Source organism: Typopeltis vanoorti, chromosome 3 (assembly GCF_054136105.1).
Source record: "Typopeltis vanoorti isolate ZY-2024b chromosome 3, IOZ_Tvanoo_1.0, whole genome shotgun sequence".
In the NCBI taxonomy this organism is placed as follows: Eukaryota; Metazoa; Arthropoda; class Arachnida; order Uropygi; family Thelyphonidae; genus Typopeltis; species Typopeltis vanoorti.
This window is the reverse complement of record NC_143551.1, coordinates 10,310,660-10,338,503: the sequence shown is the minus strand read 5'-3', so window position 1 is coordinate 10,338,503 and position 27,844 is coordinate 10,310,660. Positions and strand designations below refer to the sequence as shown.

At 35.1% G+C, this 27,844-nt stretch overlaps 1 protein-coding gene across 3 annotated transcripts in view; it reads right to left on the bottom strand.

Annotated features, from left to right (window-relative positions):
- Positions 1 to 27,844, bottom strand: part of LOC150107906 (lethal(2) giant larvae protein homolog 1-like) — a 443,798-nt gene that overhangs the window by 386,094 nt on the left and 29,860 nt on the right. For all 3 annotated transcript variants that reach the window (XM_090415428.1, XM_090415430.1, XM_090415429.1), the window contains exon 2: positions 20,578 to 20,684. In XM_090415428.1, coding sequence (XP_090271554.1) covers positions 20,578 to 20,661 — 84 coding nt within the window. In that variant the 5' untranslated portion in view covers positions 20,662 to 20,684. The remainder of the gene's footprint in view (positions 1 to 20,577; positions 20,685 to 27,844) is intronic.

Sequence of the window (27,844 nt, the reverse complement as noted above, 5' to 3'; positions counted from 1 at the left end):
TTTATTCTTTTCAAATCTAATAACTGTTCTAAGAGCTAGGATTGCGCGTCTTATTTGTTATTAACAAATAAGACTGAATAATATATTGGCAATTTGTGTGGGTGGTGCGATTTTTAATATTTTAAAAGCATTTGAAATTAAACATTGTTCGGTGATTTCCACATTTAGCCGTGGTATTTTAGAAATTGGAATGACAGAGCATTGTGTATAATCTTTGAAGATGATTCCAGTTTCATATATTCCTTATGATCTTAAATTAGGGATGACAAAATATTCAGGAAATAATTCTCAGGAAATGTTATTACTACCTGATGCCTTGTAGCAGACAATTCATTTAGGATCTATTCAAATTCATCTTTTAATATGGTTGGGTCATTTCTTTTGCATCGTCATCTTCTATAGCCTCGCAGCCTTAATCTTCCTAAAGAGTTCTAAGTATTTTCCATCTTTCAGAAATTTCTTCCTTATCTACAAGAATTTTCCGTGTGTATTTTTCATAACTGTGCTTCTCGTTTGTTTTGTTGGTTAAATCTTCATTAGACTTTCTTTCTATACAACTAATATTCATCGTCCTTCTCTAGCACTAACGTTCGGTCTCCAATTTTTTTGTGTCATGTAATGCTATGCTCTAATGCAATGGTTCTCAAACTGGATGCCGCAAGTATGCCACAAGAGTGCCGCGAAATTTTGAATCGTTTATTTGTAAAAAGCAAAATATTCAATTGTTACAAATAACTAAATCAAAAACAAAAAAAAATTATATATTTTGATTTTAATGGATGAAGCGTATATAAAAATTATCATTTTTTGTATCACTCATATTATATTCTGGGATTTCATTAGATCACCGCGTGTCGTAGTAACTAGATATGTGACGGCACATAAATACTGGGGAAAATGAACTAATGAATGGTTAGTTGTCCTGCTGTCTGTTTTAGTATTTCTCTGTTCAGTGTGACAAGTATTATACATGATCATTTCCCCTAAACAAAAATCATGAGTCTTTTGTCATCGGTGAGAATAAACGAAGTACGATATTAAAGTCGTTAAATTCACTGAGTAGAGGTTTTTCTTATTGTTATATATTCCAACTATAACGAGAGCCATCGTAAATAAATGTTTTTCCTTTTTCCATCCGGAAAAAAAATTATTTACTTGAAATAAATTTTAAAATAAAATATTAACGTTACATATGCCCTTCAAAATCATGAATAATTTTTTCCTTAAAAAAAGTGAAGATTCTGACGATCAAGAAATATCTACTTGTAGCAAAGCTAACGAACCTCGCACTAATAAATTATCAAAAACTGATACTTGCATTAATGAAGATTTGACTATTTTTAACGTTCAGCAACAAAAAAGCACTAATGAAACAGAAACGATAAGTTCATGTAAAAAGGGAACAATGAAAAAAATGTAAAAACTCGTTTATATCAAGAGAGCTATCTAAAAATGGGATTTACGTGGTGTGGTGATAAATTAATTCCCAGACCTAAGTGTATTTTGTGTGGTTTGGTTCTATCAAATGAGGCTATGGTTCCTAACAAATTATTGTGATATTTCTCCACAAAACATGACAACTTGTCGAATAAAAATCCTGAATATTTCAAAGAGTTAATAAGATTACAAGAAAAACAAAGTAAAAGTTTTGTAAGAAAGTTTACAATTTCCGACCGAGTTCAGTCGCTGAAATAATTGAGAAGGAAATGAAGCCTCATACAATCAAGGCGAAACCTTGATTCGTCCGGCCTGTTCAGCAATTATGAGAACAATTTTTGATACTGAGGCAGAAGAAGAAATAAAGAAATTTCCATTATCAAATGATACTATTAGTAGACATATTAATGATCTGTCAGTCGATATTGAAAAGTCAGTTATAACCAAAATAATCGAATCAAAATTTTTCAGTTAGATGAGTCAACTGATATCGGTGGTAAAGCACACTTGCTTGTTTTTACTCGATTCATTGAAGATGATAATATTATCGAAGAATTTCTATGCTGCAAGGAATTCAAAAGAACTACGACGGGAAAAGATATTTTGATATAATGAACATATATTTTAATACAAATGGTCTCTCTTGGAAAACTTGTGTGGGTATATGTACAGATGGTGCACCTTCTATGGTTGGAATTACAAAAGGGTTTGTTTCCTTTGCTAGAAAAGAAAATGAGAACATTATAACGGCTCATTGCTTCATTCATCGTGAATCATTGGTGGCAAAGACAATAGGCTTGGAATTAAAAAGTGCATTAGAAGAAATCATTCAGATGGTTAATTATATCAAGGCCAGACCATTAAAATCTAGAATATTTGCAGGACCATGTGAAGAGATGCAATCTCATTACAAGAATCTTCATACCGAAGTAAGATGGCTTTCAAAAGGTCACGTATTGGATCGTTTTTTTTTTGAACTTAAAGAAATATTAATGTTTTTCCAAAATGAAGACAAACCAGAATTCTATAAATTATTACAAGATGATTTTTGGTGTTCCAAACTAGCCTATTTAACATACGTATTCGATCATCTGAACAAGCTGAACTCCAACATGCAAGGAAGAAATGAGAATATTTTGACATTTACAGATAAAATTAAAGCTTTTAAAGATGAAATAAAAATGTGGAAGATAAAATTAAGCACCAACAATGTAGAAATGTTCCTTAAAGTTGCCTCCAGAAAATGTAAGAACATTGATCTGCAAAAGCTTATTTACAGTCATTTAACATCGTTAGAAGAAAAATTCACCATTATTTTCCAGACATTTCAGTCAATTTATACGATTGGATTCGAAATCCATTTGTAGAGTCAACATCAGCAATGAGTGAGTTAAGTCTTATAGAAGCCGAAGAATTAATTGATATAAGTAACGATCGTACGTTGAGATTGAAGCATTCAGAAATGTGTCTGGATTCATTTTGGATAACAACTATGAAGGAGTACCCCAATATAGGATTCAAAGCACTTAACATCTTATTGCAATTTTCTACATCTTATTTGTGTGAACTGGGTTTTTCTGCACTCGTAAATATTAAAACAAAGAAGAGAGAAAGACTATGAAAATGAGATGAGAATATGTCTCTCAAAAACAAGGCCTAATTATCAAAGAAATATGCAAACACCAGGCACATATTTCACATTAAGTTCATATTTTATTATTTGAACCTTTATAATAGGTTTTGTTTTGTATGTTTTTCGGTTGTTTGAAAATAAACCAATTTAGTTTAAATAAAATCTGTTTTCTTTTAAACACTTTCCTTCATATCTTTAGTATCTGTAATATCAATTTATTTATGGGTTATATATGCGAGTCTTTCAGAAGCAATTAATCGGCACTTTACTCTCTATAAAAAGCGAATAATACTAGGGGTGCCGTGAAATTTATTTATTGATTTTAGTATGCCGCCAGACAAAAAAGTTTGAGAACCACTGCTCTAATGCATGTTTTCAGTCTTTCTTAATTGAATTTAGAATTATCCATTTTATTCGCACTTCTTTATATACCATTGTAATGCCAATGGTATATAATTATATACCAATCATTGCATCAATGCAGTGATTGGCTGCCTTGATTGTGTCCTTAAAATGAGTGCACTTTTTTTTTTCCGCTTTCCACTCTCTCCCATTTTAATGCTTTAATCAGTCTTATGTTTATAGATTCAGTAATTTCCTATATTTTAAGGTTATCTATATTCCATTTGGACCCCTTCCTTCGCTCTGACAGCTTTTTAAATTTCAAATCGCATTTCAATAATAATAAAAAACCTATCATTGTCTGCGTCAGCTCTAGGATTAACTTTTCACCTTATCTGTTTCTTCTCATAATATATCTAATACATTCCTATATCCTCTGGTACTGTCGAAGTATACCTACCTTCGTTTAAGTAGCAGTACCCCTAAACCGCATGTTGGTAATTATCAGACTGAACTGAACTGACAGAATACCAAAAGCAAATCGCGTCTTTCGTTTCGGTTTCAAGTCCATATTTTCCTACTCCAATGACTGCATTCCAATCGCCAATGACAATAAGACTGTCTTCACTTATGGTGAGTTTTATCAAATTCTCAATATCTTCATATACTCTTTCAACATCACTGTGGTCAATGGTAGCATGTAAGCTTGATATTTGATAATGTAAAACTTTAAGCAAACCAGTCTGCTGCGATAGTTGATTACTCTTTTTCCCCTCATTCCTTACTGAGGACTACTAGGACTCCATTTTTTGCCATCTCCTGAATAAGGCATTCTGTAGTCACCACTCCAACTCACAATGAATGTACAATTATTCCCCTGCTGTGTAAAAGTATCGAGTCGCTATGCTCCTTATTAATTCGTAAGACTTCCATCCATATTGCTACCTTACTAGGGAAAAGTAGAACAAGGTGGTAATCCCGTTGTCTTCCTTGCTCGGATAGCACACCAAATTCCTGGTAAAGGAGATTCGGTGTGCTATTTATCATTTCGAAAAATGTGAGCGAAGGGAAACAAAACATGAGATGCCTCGGCAATTTTTATTTTAAAGGACAAAATGATCGAGAAAGCATTTTGTTAGAGTTGTGATACTGTTAAACAGGCAATTTTGATGATTGTGTTATCTAGCCTTTTAAAAAAATCTCAATCCTAAGCAACAGGAAGTGCTCAGGTTCCTCCTGCATAAGTTGGTAAAGAAATTTCATTTCGTAGTCTTGTGAAGAGGTCTTCTACCAAGAAATCTATTAAGGGCTGAGTTATTTCGAGCAACTGTGATTTCTCAGATTCACGTCAACTCCAAGCAACTTAGCGCCCATAAACTGACAATGTAGAGTAAATGTCATAGTGGCAATAATGGCAGTTTAAAAATAAACTCGGGACATATTTCAGCAACACAAAGAAGGCAAATTTTTTCTGCACACTAAAAGAAACTACTTTATTAAAATTTGCTTCGGGGTGGCAAACATTTCAGAAGTCGAACTCGCTTAAAAGGAATGAACTCGAAATCTCTTTCGGATTGCTCTGCCTTCACAAGCTTATGTATTCACATAAAAATGCAACTCACAGAAGCAAGTGGTTTGAAGTTTTGTCCATGACAGTGTCAAGAAGGAAATGGTTCTTTGAAAATTAAACAGTTCCTTTTGGGTAGTCCTCACCCCCCCCCCTAACTCCTGAAGCAAAGTCGTCTCTAGCACCTGAAGATAAGTCAATATTAAAATCCGCTAGCATAAAGGAGCATGTTTCGCTAACTATTTATTTTAGTTACTGCATTCGCAAGCACCAAAATTACTAGGTTATATGATGCAGCAGAAACTCGTTTTTTTGCAGGTTGTTATAAGGAGTTGTATAAAGACTGGCTGATAGTAAACCAGAAACATGTCATTTTATAGATTATATACATCAAACCAGAGGTACCTAAAACTTGCATTCATACATGGTTAATATAATACCACCTTTGGCCTGAATTCTTACTGAAAAAAAGTTGCAGAAATTTAAAAAACTCTTCGGCGACAAACCAAAATATTTATCGTCAAAAAAATATGTCATATATTAGCATCAACCTTGCATGTATAGCAGCATCGACAAAATAGTAAATATAATGTGTAAGAGTCGAGCCATCTCCCCGATCAGAGAAATAATCTTTCAAGTTTTGGAAATTCATCTCGTAAGAGCATCTGACGCACTTTTAGAAGGGGTCAATGAACTACAATATTTTTATACATCAAATTATGAACCAAACTACGAGAAAACAGGTTGGACGAGTTGCTTTCAACGTACATTGCCTGTAAGAGGGAACATAGTTGAGATACGAACTCAAAGAAGCTGGTTCAACTAGAACATCCCGTAAACTGAACTTATGGGTTCCTTTTTCTTTATTTCGCTCATTTTACAGGGTCATTGTGTCCCTATAAATGGGGTTAGTTCACGGAGCTTAAATTTTTATAGCATCCCCACCAAGGAATATGCTGAAGCAAAGAAGATTATTGTTTGCTAGATCTATAAGCTAAGCATTCAGAACAAGTACTACTGCTCATCACTCCCCCCCATACCGCATGAACTTGTGGGAAAGGACGGGGGGGGAGCGTGAGAAAAACTATGCAGAATTCTTTAGACGTGATGAATCACAGTGAAGCAAAGACGAGTACTGAATGGACAATATATTAATAAAGAATCGATTGATCACGAAACAAACTTTTGCTGTTTTTATTTTTATTTTAGTTACAAAAACAATGTTATGTTTAAGGTGCATCTAGCCCCTATTCTCTTCCTTTCCACACTCACATGTATTAACCTCAACGATTAGATTACGTTTTGCTATCTAAATACTTGTGTCTCAAGTGGAACAGTATATTTATCTTTATTGTGCAATGGATGCAAACTTAATCCTTTCAGACGTCAATGCTCGAATTCACTGGTCCGAAAAGCAAATCTTAGTTTTTAGTTCTTTCGTATTGCAATAAAGACAGCAGCATTTCAAGATTTTAACTATTGGATGGGTGGGACATTTCTTCGCATATGGCTGTAATTAGCTTCTGTGCTACAAGAGGATTAAGTGCAATATTGCATTGTACGATGAATGTTTTGAAATCACATTTCTAAATCATGTTCGGGAACAACGGAAATCATTAAGAACAGATAATTTTCATAAGATAGTATACTTAAAGTTACTGCAGCGTTATACTGAAGCATTAAAAGTTGGAATGTTAAAAAAATAAAGAACTAAGCATACTTATTTTTAGTGACTTCAGATACGCATGAATTCTTATTTAAAATAAAGTTCGTGTAGTTCAGATGTAAATAAGTAGTTTGAGAAATAGCGCCAAAACTTCAGAGAAAATTATTGCGCCTGATTATGAAGTTAACGCCTTAAGTAAATCTCACAAGAGGATGAACATCCGCGATACCGAAGTGGTGAGAAAGCAAGTTGGTTGGTACAGACAAATTTTGAGTGTATAGATGAAAATAACATTTCACACTTCAACTAAGAATAATTAACGTTCTCAGATACAAACGTTCACTTGTTCCGCTAGAAAATTCAACTACCATCCTGTCAACCGGTTGCTGGGAGCAAGAAAAGCTAGATTATTTCCACGGTCTGTGGCATATGTGAGAAAATGTCATAAGGACATTATAATTGCGTACTGGCAGACAGAAAATACCACTTTTCACAAAACATACCGCCTGACAGTTTTCTGTCAAGAAAACGTTAGAGCGCACTAGACTATCGACTTGAAACGACTTCATAGTATTAAAAAAAACGAATTATTCGCTAGAAGAGATCTGAGTTTCCAGCATGGTTAGCGTCCTCGCTCTTGAACCAACTGGATCTGGGTTCTAATCCGATTGAGGCGTAAATGTCTGTGTCCTTAGGTAGTCGTAATGACCCGGTGTGAGACCATCGCCCTGCTTACTGGCCTGAATGTTTCATATTTGGTCTAGAGAGGGATCTAGATTATCCATCCTTTAAGCTCATATAATAATGGTCAAGAGAATTAAGTTACTTAAATATAAAGAGCCAATAGACTTCATGTAGGCGATATAAACATTTAAATTACGGGGATATTAAATCCCACATTGTTTTAAAACCGAACAAGAAACTCAAAGATTGGAATCGGAGTTTCATGCCGAATATAGTAAACTATAAAAGTATCGGCGACTACTAGCGTGAGCTAATGCAAGTAGTCCTAGTACGTAGTACAATCTCGGGCAACTTGCAGCAAAGGTGGTAAAGTTCTGATCGCTATTCTTGGTATTTTCCATAATGTAAAAACAGTATATAATGTAATAATAGCATACATTTCCTAGGAAATGTGTTTTTCTTGGTATTTTCTTGGTATTACAATCTCGGGCAACTTGCAGCAAAGGTGGTAAAGTTCTGATCGCTATTCTTGGTATTTTCCATAATGTAAAAACAGTATATAATGTAATAATAGCATACATTTCCTAGGAAATGTGTTTTTACATTATGGAAAATACCAAGAATAGCGATCAGAACTTTACCACCTTTGCTGCAAGTTGCCCGAGATTGTACTACGTATAGGACTACTTGCATTAGCTCACGCTAGTAGTCGCCGATACTTTTATAGTTTACTATATTCGGCATGAAACTCTGATTCCAATCTTTGAGTTTCTTATTCGGTTTTAAAACAATGTGGGATTTAATATCGCCTTAATTTAAATAAGGGAATTAAGGTTCATTAACAATCGGTTACAAATTTTTTGCAGTGTAGGAAATGACACCGTCTACACTGGTTTACAAGAGGTCGGCAACTAGTCCATAACAAAAAATTTCATGCTATTAACTCATTTTCGAGACGACATTTATATAAGATTTCTATTAGTACTGTAACATCACGGCAGTTATAAGTACAAGAATATTTTGCAATTTTACTTTACCGAGGTCTTGGTTACTGTAAGTCAGCTATTTTGTGATTTCAGTATGCAAGCTAATTGAGGTATATATTTCACGTCATTTAACATTTCCTACTGAAAAATCCTGTGAAGAGAGCTTTAATAAGTTCGCTTAGTGTTAAAGGATTATCCCCCACACACACAAAAAAAAAAAAATACAAAAGAGGCTTGCCTGTCTTAACAGAGAACAGTAAGCGCTGGAGCGAGAAGAGAAACATTATGCCACCCCATATACGAACAAGGCATTCGCGAAGAATGGTTGCAACATTTTGCAAAAATGTCAACGCTTATATGCATGGGATTCTTTGCAAAATGAGATTTAACTGGTTTACATTTTCTAACTACGTGGATCTTAGAAAATTTCATGCGGTTTACGAAATCGTGGAATATCCGACCGTGAAAAAGACAAGGGTTCTCACACGTAATGAATTTTTTTCTTCTTTTAAATGTGGATTTCCAAGTTTATACTACCATGTTTTTTTTTTTTGTTGTTGTTGTTTGTTTGTTTTTTGTTGAATGGAGCAACAATTTTGATTTTTGGCATTATTACTTACTTCCATAAAAGAAGGAACAGAAAACAAGTTTTAAAAAAACACTAAATTCCAAGTGGAATCAACACTGGTAAATGTAACATTCCACAGAAGAACCAAGTTGTACTGGAGCAAACATTATTTTCAACTTTAGCAGGCCCTGGAGAATCAGTTTCCCCTGACACTGTAAAATGTACTAGTTAGTAAAGAGCAAAAAAAAAAGTGGTACCAAAAAAGTTTGACCAGTGGTAGGCTCGTTGTTTCCATATTTCAAAGTTTTTTTTCCAGCAGAAAGCTACATTCAAGAACTAGTGCGGGTATCCTCTCATATGATTCAAGTGTGAAAAATCAAACGATTTATCCAAAAATAATGTTTTGCTCATCTATGATAGCCAGGCCTCGACAAATACGATGTCCCACTCACCCGTAGCGAGTTGATTTTGCCTGCTGGCGAGTAGCTTCTGAGTGGACAAAATGGAATATTTTAATAAACTAACTTCCTAAACAATTTCTTAACTTTAAGAAATCACAGAAGAAAATGTGATAAAAAAAGGGCTATTCTAGTAATACAATTAAGGTAAATATTAATGTGTTACTGTTCTTCCTATTATTTATTGACCTCTAAAGGAGTCTCGCACATTAGATTTAAATCTTCTCCAAATAACGATACATAATCTTTATGGAACTCCTATTGAATTATTGGGAAATACTTAAAAAAAATGCGATGAGGAGTTAGAATCTTGAGGGAGTACATTTTTTCGTAATGAATAGGATTTCGCATAATTTATCGAACCCTGATTATAGCAATCAGTAGACATTATCTTTGAAATAACGCAGATTTGGGTTCTTCATTCAAAACCTTCAAAGTTGAGTTTCATTTATGGAAATCATGGAGATTCCCCCCCCCCCCCAAAAAAAAATCTGGAATTAAAAGAAGTGTTGTAAACATGTGAAATCAATTCACGATATGAGGGAATCAAACACTGGATTCGCTGCTAATTAGAGAGAAAATCAAACACTACATCCTCGATTTAGCGATTAACTTGTATTGAAAAAATTTATAATGGCGTAGTCTTCATCGTCTTGTTCGAAAACATTAAAAAACTGGATAATGTGATACTAAAATTATAAAATATTCTAAATGTGTGTTATAAGAGGGTGGTCTGAAAAGTTCTCGGCCTAACAATGAAAAAACGAATTTATAATTTCGAAATTATTTTAATTTTTCAACATAATCTCCCTTAAGACTAATACATTTATTCCAGTGATGCTCCAGCGCCATTATCCCGTCCTTGTAGTGGTTCTCAGTAAGATCATCAAAATACCCCTCTAAAGCTACAATCACCTCTTGATTAGAAGAAAAACGCTCACCAGCGAGGAAGAGTTTTAGTTTAGGGAAGGGACAGAAGTCAGAGGGAGTCAAATCTGGGGAATAGAGTGGATGTTCCAACAATTCGTATTGCAGATCCATTAATATTCCCATTGCCAAAACACCTTTGTGGGCAGGTGTGTCCTGATGAAAGATTATTTTTTTTCTTCTGCAAACTGGGTCTTTTCTTACAAATTTTTTCGTCTAGTCTGCTTAAAAGATCGATATAATAGTCCATGGTTATTGTTTACCCTTTCGAAGATAATAATAAAAAAATTCCTTTATCATCACAAAACACCGATGCCATGGCCTTTCCTGTTGATGGAACTGACATTGCCTTCTTTGGCTTCTGTCCACTGTTTTGATTCTGGTGTGTAATGGTGAATCCAAGTCTCATCCATAGTAATAAATCGACGCACAAAATCAGTTTCATTCTTGTTAAAACGCTCAAAGCACTGTTCAGAGATTTTCATGCGAGTGCGTTTTTGATCTGCTGTGAGCAAGAGCGACACCCCGTCTTGCGCAAAGCTTTTTCATTTACAATTCCTTCTTGCATAATATATCCTACAGATTCTTTTGAAATGCCTGTAGTCAGCAATTTTACGCACTTTGACTCGCCGGTCATCGAATATCATACTGTGCACATGATCAATGAATTCTGGTATTACACTTTTTGGACGTCCTTCATGTGGATCTTCTTCAAGGCCTCTACGGCCACGTTTAAACTCGGTAGCCCATTTCTTAATTGTCGAAAACTAATGAGAACAGTCTCCATAAATTTTTATAAACTTCGAATGAATCTTTTGGCGTTAAACCTTTTACAAAGAATGTTATAACCGCACGATATTCAATTTTATCCATTTCGAGGGATACAGACAACACTTCTGCTTCAGATAGCTGTATAAGAAAAACTACTTGATAGAATGACTTGCAATTTCACATGGATGCTTATGAGAGATGTACCAACTTAGAAAAAAAAAAAAAATCATGATCATAGTGTTGCTATCTATGGTCGAAGCTGAGCACTTGTCAGTCCACCCCTCGTGAATGTTTTGTTCTCGAAACCACTAGATCTACACTAGCATCAGAGAAGGAAGCTGACAAAACAGAAATGCTAGTCCTTGATCTAAACAAAAAAAGGTAGGAAATTAATCAGACAAGCAAATGTTTTGGAAAATTCGGAGAAAAAGTTAAAGGCACTTTGCTAGAAAGATGTCTTTCTAGCAGAATATTAAAAATAAAATATAAAAATTCCACTCAAATTATGTAGATAACGTTGACACATAATTAAAGTAACTTGTATAAAACGAGATGTCAATAACAAAACAATCGAAACAGAAGTAAATGCTTTTAACCACTTTAGGTTCTTTAATCAGATTAAATGGTGAATCATGAACAATATCAAAATGCTTTGGTCACATTGTTAGAATACTTAAAGAGAAAGTCACCATCCACGAATCAATCTGTCTCAGGACAAAAAATGACTAATGTTTTATACAAAAAAAAACGTAGCTTTAAGGGAAAAGAAAACCATCTTCGTCGAAGGAAAAGGATTAAAACAAGGAGAATAACTGCCATTTACAAACTAAAATGACAAGCAAGCGCCAATGGCAATTTTAAGAGCAAACTACAATGGATTTTTAGTCTCGCCTTCATCATCACTGATGAAACTATTGAAGTGTGGACGTGGCACTACTTTCAGAAAGTAAGTCATTGGGAGAGTTTACAAAATACCCCCATTGCCATTAAATTTTAAATGCTTTTCGGTACACATTATGTATTCTACGTTCGTGAGTAAATGGAATGCTTGAAGGGAAATAAAAGTATAATACCAAAACTTCTGAACCAATGGGATGAGTGAATAATATATATTTTTAATGCCCACCTAAAAAATAGTGTTAGATGTTACAGAAATTCTTTCAAAATGGTATTTCGGTAGAAATAATGAGAAATCAACCGCGAGAAACATCCTCAAACTTTCCTTGCGTAGAGCAATCCCTTCCTGCTTTAAGTACCAAAATAATGAAAATACATCATGATATTCACAATTCTCGACACGAACGAATCACTTCGTGCACAAGGAATTACGGTTTGTTGAATCTTCCACTTCATTCTGCTCGCTTTCAGAGTTCATACTGTGTTACACACCCAGATCGCCGAAAGCGGGATGAATCGCAAGTAGCAGCATTTAGAAATAACTTCCGTCCATAAAAAAACTGAACTTGCCACCTATAATTTGTTTTAAAGAGTATACTAACAACTGAAAGAAAATGGCGAGAAAAAATGAAAAATGTACCTCTGTTTTATAACTTATAGCATCGTTGTGCATGCACGCAGATGCTGCAAGTTACATGTTATTGGAAAAGACACGAGGAATTTATGGACATTTTCAATTGTAGGTGACCTAGTCGATATCATAAGTGGATAATAGGTTTATTATTATTATTATTATTATCCCGCATACAGGCGAATCCGGCCAAGAGACATGAGCAATTTACAGACAAAAACACTATTTTTTGATTAGATAAGTACTGGAAACGGTGATGTGCAGTAAAGGTGAATACTCTCCCTCGATGAATAGCTCCTTAGAGGTGTGACATAATGACTCCCAACAAGTCACGGACACGTCAGTTTCTTTCTAGTAAAGAGAGCCGTTCGTCCAGTCTTATATGCATGGGCAACATGTACGAACCGAAAAATCAAAGTGAATAATATTGCAACCTTCAGATCAGATCGGCCACCGTTTCTTTATTTCATTTGTCTTTCTAGAAATCCGGTAAGCTTAGGTTTGGAATAATAATGAAAAAAAGAAAAAAAATTAGATTTCACTAAAAACGATCTCCATAACAGAACATCCTCCTTACTATTACTGAGACGTATAAATCATGCCAAAATATTAGAATGGAAGTTGAATTCTTTTTCGAACTGGATGATTATTGGTATGATGCAAGAATGAAATGCAAAGCTATTTCAGTGAAATCGACATTATAAACATATTAGGAATGTTATGAACCAGCCAACTTGACAATTAAAGTAGAGCCAGCCCAAATATTGATTTACGGAAGTACTTGAGTGATAAGACCACTCCTCCATTCTAAAAGATCGCTGGGAATTCTAGATGACACAAGTCTTATCTTGACTTGAGTCACTTTACCATTACAATAAAATCTAAGAATAAAAGGCAAACTTGATTCGAAAAGAGAACGAGATTGTGCAAATAGTATTTGGCTTTAAAGATAATTTATTTTCCCATAAGTTTCAGCCCACGCACGACATTTATTTGTTAGAGGCCTTGCAGAGGGTTGTGTAACGAAGCACAACCATTTGGGAGCTAAACTCATTTTGGTGCAGGCCCATTTGAAGACAGATGTTTTGGCACCAAATAAAACATTTTGTATTTGGAAAATTTATTTACAGCGAACGTCAACACGCTACTGTTCCTGACATTGTCGATTCCAGGTTATTAAGCGCCCTAGGCAAAGTTTACAAGTGCGCCCTTTATTTCATAAACTAAAATGTTTCTGATTGATATTAAACAAAATAAAATTGTCTTTCAGGTTAAATTAATAGGGCTTTCTTTTTATGTTCTTTTTTAATTTGAAAATTCAGTTAATTCATTTACAAAAAAAAAAGGTTATAAAATACTGAAATTTAATATTTTAAAATATTAACGTTTTAAAATATTTATTTTAACTGAATTTTAAATAGCGGTAAGTTCAAATCATTTAGGTAAGGAACAAAAAAGAACCAAGAGTTAAAGTGTGATGTGCGCGGGATAAGGAAAAAGAATCGATACCTAAATTATATATCACTATTTAATTTTGATATTTTAGTAAAATATGAATAAAGCATAGCTTGAAGTTTTGTGCCCCTTCATGGCTTGCGCCTTAGGCGGTTGCCTAGTGTGCCTAAATGGTAGCGCTAGCCCTGGTTCCTGATGATTGGTGACGTCTAAGTTCCTCCTAGTTGCTAATAAGTGTTTCGTCCTACATATATTCCTCTTGTATATTTTTTTTAAAGAAAATTTTGACTATAATGATTCCTCTGTCTTTGACAAAGGTTATCACAGAAAGGGGGAAAAATCGCTGCGAAGCAAGGCTACATGCTAAAGCTGGAGAGGTGGTAACTAATTTGGACGTTCTCATGAGGCTTCTACTGCACAAATAGAGGTTGCAAAAGAAAGCAGCAGACTCTTTAATCGCTGGATGTACTTGTCAATGTTTGACACACACACACACACACACACACACACACATCCCAAGGTAGTTTAGCAGACACTCTTAATGTTTGCTTTGAGAAAAATACGTAATGAGTGACGAATGCTTCCACCAATCCAACCAGTTTACAATTCTGCCAGAAACAAGTCCTTCACCCGGAGTGGAAGGAAAAATTTTAATGTGATAGCAGACCAGGCTCCAATCGGATATTAATCTTCGGAATATTAAAGTTTTGCCTTTGCATATTGATGAATCAATCACTTTTTCCCCCTCTGGCGGCAAGTCTGACGAAAAAACTGCCCAATCTGGCTTGTAATCTGAGTGGGATAAAAAGCCGTAAAATTGGCCCATCTTAAGCATACATAAGCCTTCGCAACTTCGAATGTCCAGTTTAATGCACAGTTACAGAATCTATGATCGTTGTTCAAATAAACAGTATAAAAATGTTAATTTTTATCCTGAATTCTCAGAAGAGAATACTTTGCTTCAATACGAATATCTGTTTATCCGGTCTTGGTTGTGATCTTTCTTACAAAAAAAAGTGTTTCTCGCATGGCTCCAAAACACAGTGCATGTATTTTAGACTTTAGTTGTCGAAAATTTAAATTTGGCTTTATAACGATGTCCTGTACATTTTTCAACAAAAATTCGACATGCATCGATTGTGTCCACATTCAGATTGAGCTTAACACAAAATGGCCTTGTGGAGGTAAAAATCGTTGATACATTTGATTACTCAGCCATCTTACAAATATAAAGTGGTCGTAGCAACGTGAATTAAAAGGTGTATTCTATTTCGGATACACGTTCAACGTGATTTCGAATATGGCAAAACTTTAAATGAATTAAATGGCAGTTCTCTTTTTTTATCCCTCCGTTTTAAAAAAATTTCATCGAAATTCTTCACAGTCGAAAACATTAACATGGAAATTTTAGGAATATCGAGAAAGTCATATTTAATAAAATTAAAATTTAAAATCTCGAATTAGTTTTCAGTTTGTCCCAGTAAAAAGCAAATATAGCTGATTATTCACATGATAGAATTTCATGAAGATAGGGCATCGTTAGGTGAACGAAATCCCCGTTATTTTCGGTGGGCACCCAATGCGAACGGCGAAACTTTAGCTACTGAAAAATGGTGTATTCAGACAAAGATCGTAAAAATTAAAGATCCTCCCTAGCCCAGTTGGTATAGAATGAATCCTTTGGTTAGAAAGACCCGCGTTCGAATCCAGTATATGACGGGAGTAACCTTCAGCACATCAATTCAAATCAAATGGCAAGTTAGCGGGTCTGACATGGCGGTACAGGATTTTTTTTTCGTACAAAAAGCTCTAGTTTTTCGTCTCTCAGACGAAAAACTAGAGCTTCAGAGGAAGAAGGAGGCAGCAGAGGAATTCCAAATAGTGTGATAGGTAGTGTGTAAAATTAATCTTTATGTACGCAAACCTAAGAATATTATCTAGCAGTTTACCGAATTTACATAAAATACTTTGACAAGACTTCAACAAAATGAAAGAATGAAAAAGATAATGGCAGTTCTATGGTAGTGCTGTTATATCAAAAACACTCCAAGTTTTTTTTTTCTCTCTCTTTTACATGATAAGATTAAAGATGCATTTACTATTGAGGTAGGTCCTCAAGTGCTGAGAAGCATTCAGACTTCGAACTCTGACATTGATAAAGTCCTCAAAAGAATGCTTAAGATTATCTTCTTGAACAATGAAATTTGAGATGTTATTTTCTCCCCATAGTTCACTGGGGGAAGGGAAAAAAAAAACGCACATGAAAGTGTTCATTAACATTTAGGTTGCCACAAAAACTTTGTAAGTTGTTTTGCCACTTGGCAAACAATTTACAATGGGAAAAAATAAAAATTTTCAAAAATAAATATTAAAATTTACCAGTTTACTTAACGAGCTTGAATCCTAAAAATGATAAACATTTCCGTGATTAACACTTAAAGAATTAGTACTGGTGATTTAAAAAAATAAAATAAAAAAAATAAAATAAAATTTTAAAAAGTTCTGAATTTTCACATCAAGCACATCTATAAATTTCCTAATTTTTTTTACATTAAAGAAAAGAGCAAAAATGTCTTCAAAGCACCTACAACAGCATTTTTTTTTTAAAGAGAAAAATTTGATATCTTATAGTACATTCATTTTCATAACTGATGCACACTTTGTTTCCTAGTGGAGTTGAAATTTTTCCAATGATATATCAAACTTGGGAATAGTCAGCAAGCATATGTGAAATGCAAATATCAGCTTAATGCTCTAGACACAATATCTAATCTCTTTTTGTCAAAGAGAAATAAATACCATACTATGCAAGTTTCATGTTCCAAGTTTTTCCTCTTGGTTATACTTATAAATTAAAGATGCCAAGAAATTATATTCTTGGTTTAATCCTCTATTCAAGTATAAGCAAACGAAGTTTGTGCAAGAAGAAACTTCGCAACTTGTATATACAGGCTAATGACTTCACACCACTTGCCTTAGTATCCCATAATGCAAAGAGCATTCTTACGGATATATATAATGCTATGCATTATGGGAAGGATTATTATCAAGACCACTTTCAACCTTTACTGAGGTCTCATCAGTAGGAGCTAGTAGCTATATCAAGATTTAACTAATGCAGAAATCCTATTTCCATATAAAAGTAGCCAAAAGGTATCACACTTCAAATTCCTGACATGTACCCTAAAGAGGTGTACAAGATATGATAGTACATGAAAAACTTGCATCATTACTAACTTCCTATCTACAATTTTCCTCCAAATCAGTCTGTTACCTGTCAAGACTACAACATTATCGGATCTTATATTTCTATCTTTAAGGCACTTTTTACTGTATCAATCCACCTATATCTTGGTCTTCCTTTGGGTCTTTTACCAGCTGACCTGGAATAGACTTTCCTCTCCCATTCTGTTTAAGTAACCATGCCAGCTGAGATTAGCTCTGCTAAGGCATTCCTGGATGCTGACAATGTCAAGTTCTTTCCTAATATCTTCGTTTTTAATATGATATTGCCATTGATGCCATCTGTTCATGCCCCTAATCTTTCTCAAGACTCAATATCTGCAGTCTTTAGTTCTTGGACAAGTGTTTTATTTCTAACCCAGGTCTTGGATCCATAAGTTAAAATTTGTTTGAACACTCTTGTATACAGATCATTTAGTGTTTTGACTAATTTCTCTCTTATTCTATAAGAATTTATTCAGTTGACTTCATACCATGAAAGTTTTGTTAATTATGTTATTTATTTACATATTTAATTTACCATCTTCACTAAAAATTGTGCCCAAGTAGCTGAAATATTTTACTTGGTCTATAGGTTCTCCATTCACAATGCAGTTGATATTTTCAATGTTTCTGACTATATTCATTGTCTTGTTATTGCAGATTTTCATATCAAATCTATTAGAACAGTTATTCAATTTAGTCAGGGAATCTTGCAGATTTGTACTGGATTTATTTAGAAGTATAACATTGCATAAAGTAAAGAGCACAGATCAATATTTCCAATTTTGATATCAAGTTAAATACCACTTTCCTTCACAATGTATTCCATATAGATAATGAATAACAGAGGGGATAATGTACATCTTTGACACCAGATTTAACATTCAACCACCTTCCTGTACTTCCTTCAATTCTAACTGCTGACTTACAACTCAAATAAAGACTAAGTATTGCTTGATATAATGCCCCACTGACACCACAACTGTAGCATTTTGAATAGCTTTTCTCTTGGCATCTTGTCATATGAATTTTCAAAATCAACAAAACCATTCTTTATTGCATCAAATGATTTCTCAACTATTTGTTGAGAAGTGAAAATCTGATCCTGACAGCCTCTATTCTGCATGAATCCAGCTTGTTCTTCACTAAGCTTCCCTTCCACAATCCTTCTGAACCATTTTTTCAAGTATACTTATATAAATCTTAACCAGAACACTCAGTAGGGAAATACCTCTGCAATTCTCACATTTATTTTATTTCCCTTTTTATATATGGGCACCATGAGAACTCTGCTTCAATCATCTGGAATTCATATCTCTGTTCAGGCCTTCTGAATAATGCAGTGCAGACACTGTAAGACATACCTCCATATTTGATAATTTCTGGTCAAATATCATTTGTACGAGCTACCTTTCTACATTTCAGGCTTCTAATCACTTTTTCTACTTCAAGTATGGATATGTATTCCTGATTGCAAGATTGGTCAGTGTTTTTTTACCACTGTGCTGTCACTGGTTGTTTCATTTAACACTTTTTCGAAGTAATTAAGCCATACATCAATGATATCTTTTTCTCCAATTTTCATGTCACCTTTATCATCTCTAATTCCTTTTACAGCACTCTCTCCTCCATTCCTAAGCTTTTTCAACAACTTCCAGAATATTTTGCCACCTTCTTGATATTTATTTTCTATGTTTTTACCAAAGTCTTCCCATGACTTTTGTTTAGCTAGTTTTACAGTGTTTAGCTTTCTTACATTTGTCTGTATTCTCTAAGAGCACAAGCTGACTTATTAGACAGGAACTTTTGATAGGCTTTCTTCTTTTCTTTCACTGCCTTTTTAACTTCTTATCCACGATAGAGTTCTGGGTTTTCTATCCTTGCAGACAACCTCAATGTTTTTTTCTATGCTTACCAATGAATCTCCAAGGTTTGGTTCCTGTTCTCAAACACTTTCATTTTTTTCTTCAATAATCTTTGTGTATTTTAGTCTACAGTTCACATCTGAAAGCTGCTCAACTTTTATTCACTTTAAAACTTCCTTAAACATACTGCTTTTCAAAATGAAATTCAATTTTATCCTGCTCAAGATTAAATGGTGATCACTTCCAATTTCAAATCCTCTGTACACTCTAGTGTCCTGCACCAGTGAGAAAACTTCCCTATCAACAATAACAGTCAATGCAACTTTCCTTATTCCTCACCTCTTCTCTCTCTCTACGTGAGTTTGTGCAGATTTTTATGTTGGAACATTGTGTTAGTAATAACCAGTCCATGTCCTGAGCAGAAATCAAACAGGATTATTTGCCATTATTAATAGCTTTTCCTTTTTCATTGTTTCAGGTATCACACTTGATTACTAAAATACTCTCAACTAGAAATAGATGTTGAAAGTTTTTCCACTAGTAATTAAAGATGCCAAGAAATTATATATTTGGTTTAATCCTTAGAACCTGAATCCAGACCCTTAGAAGTTGCAAATGGTAGCAATGAGTAAGAAGCTCAGAATTGCTTTTAGGATGTAGGATCATTGGACTATAAAATGCATTGACAGATAGGGTGGTGAAAGCATAAACACTGAATAAGATGAAGGAATGGTATGATGCTATATAACAAACCCATGAGACTCCATGGTGATCCCAAATGACAATTTTTAGTGAACAAATCATGGAGATAGACAACAGAATAATTTCTGTTGCCTGTCTTTGAATGGATCCAAGTTGAGTTAGAAATAAGTTACTCAGTTACACACAACTAGTGACACAAGTTGGGGGAAATAAATAAAAATGAAGAAAAGCAGCAGAGTGAATAGATGGAAAAATCATTAGAAGAGGAACTTAATTATCAGCATAAGAATTTATAAGCAGAGTTGACCTAAAGTTCATATGCTCACTTAAGCAGAAAGTGACTACTAATTTGCAGGTAAGAAAATTCAGGACAAACAAGATCCAAATGGATTGATGTGGTTAGTGGTTAATAGTGACTTAGAAATCAAGCATTAGATCCAGCTACACTGGCAACCTCAAAAATAAGAAGTTTGGAAAATTGTTGATAAGAAGTTATCAATGTAAACCCATCATGCAGAATTAGCATATTACATACATCATTTGAGTATATATCAGGAATTTGATAAGATTAGAACTTCTACAAGTCACAAACTATGGTCAATAAATTACTATTTGCATGCAGGGAATAACTGCCATCTTTATTAAAAAAAAACTGATTTCCCTATTCATCACTTAATTCAAGCATCCACACCCTAAATAAAAATTATATGGAGGATATACCAATTTAGCCCATGACAATTAAGTTAACAAAAAGAAATCTTACCTTGTTAAACTCAAACAAATCTTTCTGCAACTTTGCTCGTTCAGCATTCACTTGATATCCTTTCCCTTTCATAAACTTTAACATTTTGATTCTGCTTTTCCAGATATCTACATTATAAAAATGTAAAAATCAAGTAACAATCTGGCCAGGAATTTACAGTTAAAAAGCAAAATACATTCTTTCTCCAACAATATTTTTCACCATTACATACACCTTCACCCATAATAATGGCTGACTTCTATATTGTAATTCTTCCTTTAAATCCTTTGTGCTCACAAAAAAATATCCACCCACCATTAATAATCACTCATTCTGTTTTTTTTCTTTGTATTTCCATAACACCTGAAAAAAAAAAATCTAATCTAATGTTAGGCATCAGTACTTATAGCACCTTTTGCCTATTTTCTAAAGTGGTACCAATGGTATTAAACCACTGACTTTTTCTTTTTTTTTTTTTACTGTGGTTAAGGTTGACATGAATAGTATACATTCAAACATTAAAAAAAGAAATTATGTGAAAAAAGTAAATTTTTGACATACCTTTGCAGGATCCTCTTATTTATCTTAAAATTTTTGATGCAACAACATTGGAAAATATAAAATCAATAAAATATAAATTTAATTCTTTAACATGAATAATGAGCTATAAGAGAATTTTAAAGACCATCTATTTGATTATAATATGCATGGAGTTTTTACAGAAGGAAACAGAGTAAAGATAAGAGTTGAGAAATTAAAAACCAAGAAATACATACAGTGGTGATATAGTGGGCTCACATGAAAGATGAACAACTGAAAATTAAAATTATAGATTAGAGGTACAGGAGGAGAGTGTGTTTCAGATACTGAGTACTCTGGATGTCAGTAAAGCTGTGGGACTAGATGGTATTTCACCACAAGTTTTGAGAGAATGTGCTAGGGAACTGACAGTGCCTTTAACCTGGCTTTTCAATGAAAGTCTGGCTTCGGCAAAGGTGCCCAGGGAATGGAAGGAAGGTAAGATAGTGCCATTGCATAAGGGTGGTAACAGACTGGAAGTGTCTAATTATAGGCCAGTCTGTGTGTATCAGTAGTTGTTAAGATCTTGGAGAAAGTAGTGAGAGACCGTATACAACATTGGGCAGATGAGGGTAATGTTATCTGTGAGAGTCAACATGGATTTGTGAAAGGGCGCTCTTGTTTTAGCAATATGCTAGCCTTTTATAATAAAGTTACAAGAACATTAGATAAGGGAAAGGCATATACTGCAATTTTCTTAGACTTAGCAAAGGCATTTGACAGGGTGCCACATGATAAGCTGATATTTAAGTTGCAGCACATGGGTCTGGATGTCAGATTGGTCAACTGGATTCAGGATTGGCTGTCTGATAGGTATCAGACAGTTGTGTATGGTGTAGGGCAGTTTCAAAGAAGCAGAGGGTTACAAGTGGGGTCCCACAGGGCTCAGTACTGGGACCTATATTGTTTAACCTTTATATCAATAACATTGTCAGTGGATTGCAAGGGGATATTCAGTTGTTTGTGGATGATGCGAAGCTGGGAAGGATTATTAGTAATAGTCCAGATGCGGCAGCGCTTAAAGAGGATTTGAATAAGCTACATAGATGGGCAAATGAATGGGGGGTGAGTTTAATGCAGCAAATGTAAGGTCTTGAGGTTTGGGAAAGATCGATGGGACACTGCACACTCTATGGGAGGAGATATACTAAAGTAGGGGGGACAAGAGATCTGGGATTGATGATTGACAGAAACCTGAAGTTTAGGGGACATATTGCAAAGCTGGTGAAAGTAACAGAGGATTGCTGCAATTATGAGAAGGACACTGACCTGCAGAGATAACACGGTTATCATTCCGTTGTATAAGTCTCTGATCAGACCACACTTGGATTATTGTTCTCAGATTTGGTCCCCAGGATTTGAAGGGGATAAATTAACTGTGGAAAGGATACAAAGACGGATGACAAAGATGGTTTCAGGACTGTACAAGCAAAGTTATGAGGATCGGCTGAGGGAATGTGGACTGCAGAGTTTGGTGGATAGAAGGAGAAGTGATATGATTGAGACTTAAACTGTTGAGAGGTGGTTACAGGGTTGATACTGGGGAGTTCTTTTGCTTGGTTGAACAGCAGGAAGGAGTAATGACAAGAGGCCATCCCTGGAAGTTATGAAAGGAAACTGTGAGCAAGAGGGTAAGGAGTTGTTTCTTTGTGTGGAGGGTGGTTGAACCGTGGAATGCATTGACTGATGGAGTGGTGGGAGCGAGAACGGTCAATGAGTTTAAGGAGTTGTATGATACTTTGTTTCTTGGGGGGGGGGGGACCTCCCCCTTCGATGAGTCTTGACAGACTTTATGTTCTTAGGAAGGACCTCCCACGACGAGTCTTTTGACTCCATGGAGGCCTGAATAATAATAATAATAAAAAGAGCATTTTACAGTGCGCAAGTCATCTTCAGAGCTCAAGGAAATAAAAGTAAGGTCGGTCATTGACTTTTGTTTTTTTTATGGTTACATCAAATCTTCTGGATTATTGATTATTGACAGAAAGCTGATTAATTTGCATGTGGTGGAGTTTCCAAATTTCTGAAATTGCATTGGGGCAGTAAACATTGATGGCATCCTGTCATACTTTATGGCTATGGTTACTGAAATTCTTAATATTCATTGTTTTGTATGTCAATTATGATAGCTTACTCAATCTGTGGAGTGTGATTCTGTTCAAGTGAGCGAATCGTGATTTCAGTTTCTGGTATTTGATTTTTTTTTTTATTCTTGTGTTGGTTTTTGTTGTTCTTGTTACTTTGATATTCTGGAATTGCTATTCTTGTGTAGAGGCTTAAGTGCTGTGAGGACATTATGGCCATTCAGGCTTGGCTGACCATGTTTTGGACACCACCCACAGAGTATCATGGAAGAAAACCACCATGCTCCACCACAGCAAATTCAAGAAAGAGAGACTTTTCTTAGAAGCAGCAGCAGCTCTCAGAAACCAACCAAATCTTAACAAATACGGTTGCATTAAGCTTCCGAAGATTTGGGAAACACTCATCACCAGAGATCCCACCTTACATTCCAGGCCACCTACTACCGCCCTTAGAGGGCGCTCCACCTAGATAGGACTTTAGTGTCACCCACGTGGTTGGGCTTAGTATTGTAAGTTTTTGTGTGCATGTTACATTAATTGTTTTTGTAATCCCCGTAGATGTCCTAGCGACTAGGACGAAATATAGGAGTATTAAATTCTAATTTAATTCTTTCTGAGTGTTGTAAAAAATCCATTAAACCTCCAACATAATGGAATTGCTATGTTACAGTTGTGAAAGTGTTGTCATCTTGACCATAGCGATCTGATCATTGAGCCTGTGTAGGTAACTTTGCAACCATGCTGATAAAGGAAATTTATATACCAAATTATGGTATTCCAGTATTTCTTGATGTGAGTGGAGTTTGGTGGGTTTAAGAGAATGGTCAGTTTGTGATTGTTAGTGAAAACAAATTTTCCGTCACTATTTTAAATATATATTTAAATGCTTTGTATGTATTATGCATATATGGCAGTTTCATAATTTTATACTGGAAAATTTTCTTTGATTATAGGACTGGTCAAACCAATTTTGGTTGTTTGGTTAGCAATAATTTATTAATTGTATAGGATAATTTTGGTTTTTGAAACTAACTTATTTTATGGCATCTCCATGGAGTCAGGAGACCCAAATCAACCACCGTACCTCTCCTTGAATCCATTCACCATTAAGGGAACTCTAAACCAATTCTAGCAATCCATTCCACTCTCCATGCAAAACATCTGATCCACACATCCCTACTAACCACACACTTCCACAGATGGACCCCAGTTTGACTATTCGTCATAGGATAATTGAAAAATTTCACTTGCATCAATTTTATAAAACCTCTTTAATATCTTAAGTTTCTATCACATCCCCTCTTTTCAGCTTATCAACTAAACTTTGTGACCGATAAACTTTCAACCCATCCTTTCAGGGAGTATTCCACAGACCTGTCACCATCTTGGTCACTCATCTCAGAATCCTTTCAACCACCTCCTGGTCCCCCAAAGAAACCCAGGTGGCCAAATCTGTGTGCAGTAGTCAAGATGTGGCTGAATCGTAGCCTTATAAAGAAGGACAATAACTTTCTTACCTTTACTTGTTAGCACGTTTTTCAACATACAATTCTTTGAGCTATTTTACCAACTTTTGCAACATGCCCTCTGAACTTCAACTCTTTGCCTGCCATTATCCCCAAATCCCTGGTCTCAATTTCCTGCAAATTCAATACCATCAATATGATACACCACATGTAACCTGAATTGTTGAGACAAAATTGTTGAGCTACTGAGTGATCATTTTGCGTGATTATTAATTGTAATCCAAGTGAAGATATGACAAAGGTGAAAAGAGACTGATATGAGAAAAGAGGTTGAAGAATTGAAGGTACTTAGTAAATTTCATAACCTTACATTTCTAACATTAAATTGACAATCATTATCCTTTGCCCACAATGCCAATTTATTTAAATCAGCCTACAGGATATCTACATCACCTTTATCAACTACTGCTCTCCCTAGTTTTGCATCATCAGCAAATAACTGAATATCCCCTCTTAAATCTTTCCCTATGTCACTGATATAAAAATTAAATAGTGTCCCTAGCACGAAATCCTGAGATGTTGAAATGTTGTGGAGGATATATAAAGAGAAAGGTGACCCAGCATGATAAGGAATGCAAAAATCAAATTGAGAAGAGATGAGCCAAAACAGATGAAAGGAAATCCAAAGAGTTTTTCCATTATGTGTCAAGTAGGAGGAAGAATGACTATAGAACGATAACTTTAATGAGTGCAGATGGCAGAGGGATAACTGAAGCAGACAAAATTGTTGAGCTACTGAGTGATTATTTTGCAAGGGTATATTATCAAAGTGAAGATATGACAGAGGTGAAAAGAGACTGATGTGAGAAAAGAGGTTGAAGAATTGAAGGTACTTAGTATATTTCAGAATCTGAACACGAATAGAGCTGTGGTTCAGATGGGATATCAGCACGCGTTTATGAGGATGTGCAGAGGAACTGGCAAAGCCTTTGAGTAGGCTGTTTAAGTCTCAGCTGTGAAAAGTCACAAGAGATAAGAGTGGAAGGACAGCAGAATAATTCCTTTGCATAAAGGACAGCGTAAATCTGTTACCAAATTATAGACCGATTAGTATCTCAGGAGTGGTTATAGAAGTACCGGAAAAGTTAGTCAAAACAAAAATTCTGGAACAGGCAGAATTTTCTTTTTGATTAATAGACTAATAAATGACTCATTAATCTACTATAGTTTTTGTAATAGTGACAAATGAGTTGGATAAAGGGCATGGCTACAAAGACACTGCTTGAGTTTGTAAAGGTATTTGACAGGATAAAACATGGAACTGTTATGCAAACTGCAACAAATGGGGATGGATAGGAAACTGGTGATATGGATAAAAAGGTGGCCGATGGACAAATACCAAAAAAGCAGTATATGGAGGTGCAGAATCCAAGAGAAGGCAGGTGACTAGCAGTGTGCTATAAGGCTCTGTGCTTTTACCACTTTAATTTGTACATAAATTATATAAGAAGCAATTTAAAATAGAGAACTTGCAGGATTATTTTAATATGCTGACAGTAAGGGCAAAACATAATGGATATCAATTTAATGTGGAAATAATGTAAAGTTATGCATTTTGGGATACAAAGATTACAACCTGTGTATCACATTACAGAATGAGCACTCCAGGAAATAGATAAATCTAAGGATTTGTGGATGGTAGTTGATAGAGCTAAAGTTTAAAGATCATATGTTGAAGTAGCCAGGGTAGCTCACTGGATTATTTGGGTTACTGAAAAACACTAACATGCAGAGGTGAGTTTTCATTCCTCTTTATAAAGCCTTGATACAACTGCATCTGGATTACTGTACTCAGGACTGATCACCTAGATTTCTTGGGTATCAGGAGAGGGGGAGAGGTGGAGAAAATCCAGTAGTCTGCAGATTACTCAACCTATCCTCTTTAGGAGGATAGATTGAGGCTTTGTGGACTGCCAAAGTGGTTGAAACATTTGTTACGCTTGTTCTATCATGGATTTTAGGCAAAGTGGACTGTTCCAGTCGAATGCCATTGCTTTCTTGCTCTTTCCGTTTATTTTATATCCATATAGTACTTCTGGCAGTCTGCAATTCTCCATTTGATTTAGATGTTCAATTTTTTTTCTTTTTTTACTTATGAACATCACAAACATCCCTTGGGAGTACATATCAGGAAATTGATATTAACGTCTGACCTCCATGGAGTCAGACTCATTTGGGGAGGTACACACTATCACACATGATGCTCATCTAATTCAATGAATTAGATGAGCATTCGATTGATTCAATGTGTCTACAACACACCCAGGCAATGCATTCCACTCACCAACCACTTTACATGCAAAGAACCTGCTCCTCACACCTTCCTTATACAATGTCCAGCAATGGCCTCTTGATTTACCCCACCCCTCTCGCATTCTAAGAAAAATCTGTCAACCTAATAACCTCAAACTAGCTTATGTCTCAATCATATCCCCCCCCCCTCATATTAATGAGGCTTTGCAATTTATGTTCAATCAGTCCTTGTACTCCACATTCCAAAGACCACCTTTGTTAATCTTCTCCTCTGGAACCTTTCTAACATATCGCCATTAAAACTTGAAGACCAAATCTTTGCAAATAATTCATACAAGGCTTGATCAAGGCCTTATACATCGCCATCATAACCTCTTTGTTTGACCTCGGAACAGGCAAAATTGGCCCTGTGAAAATGCACAGATCTACAGTCATAAAATACATACCTAATCCCTCATTAGGAGGGCTTAACTAGTCCTAAGGGATGGGGGAAGAAATGGGAGAATCCCATACGAAATAAATAGCTTCATCTCTTACTTCTGATCTTTTGCACACCACACACACTGCACTTCCATCTGGAGAAAGTGCACTTTCTCCAGATAAATGGCACTCACTCCAAAGCCAAGTTTATATATAATAATACCAGAAGTATCAGGAATAAAAGGGAGATCAGTGGTTAACCTTGCAAAAAGTTATAAGCACTATTAACTTTGATGAAAGCAAGTGATGTAGTTACAAGGATCAGGTGTGATATTTTCAAGGAGAATAGAAAAAACAGGATGGGGTAGAAGAACAGCTGAACTGCAGCCAAAGAGAAGGAGACAGGTATATGGATTGCAGTTCACT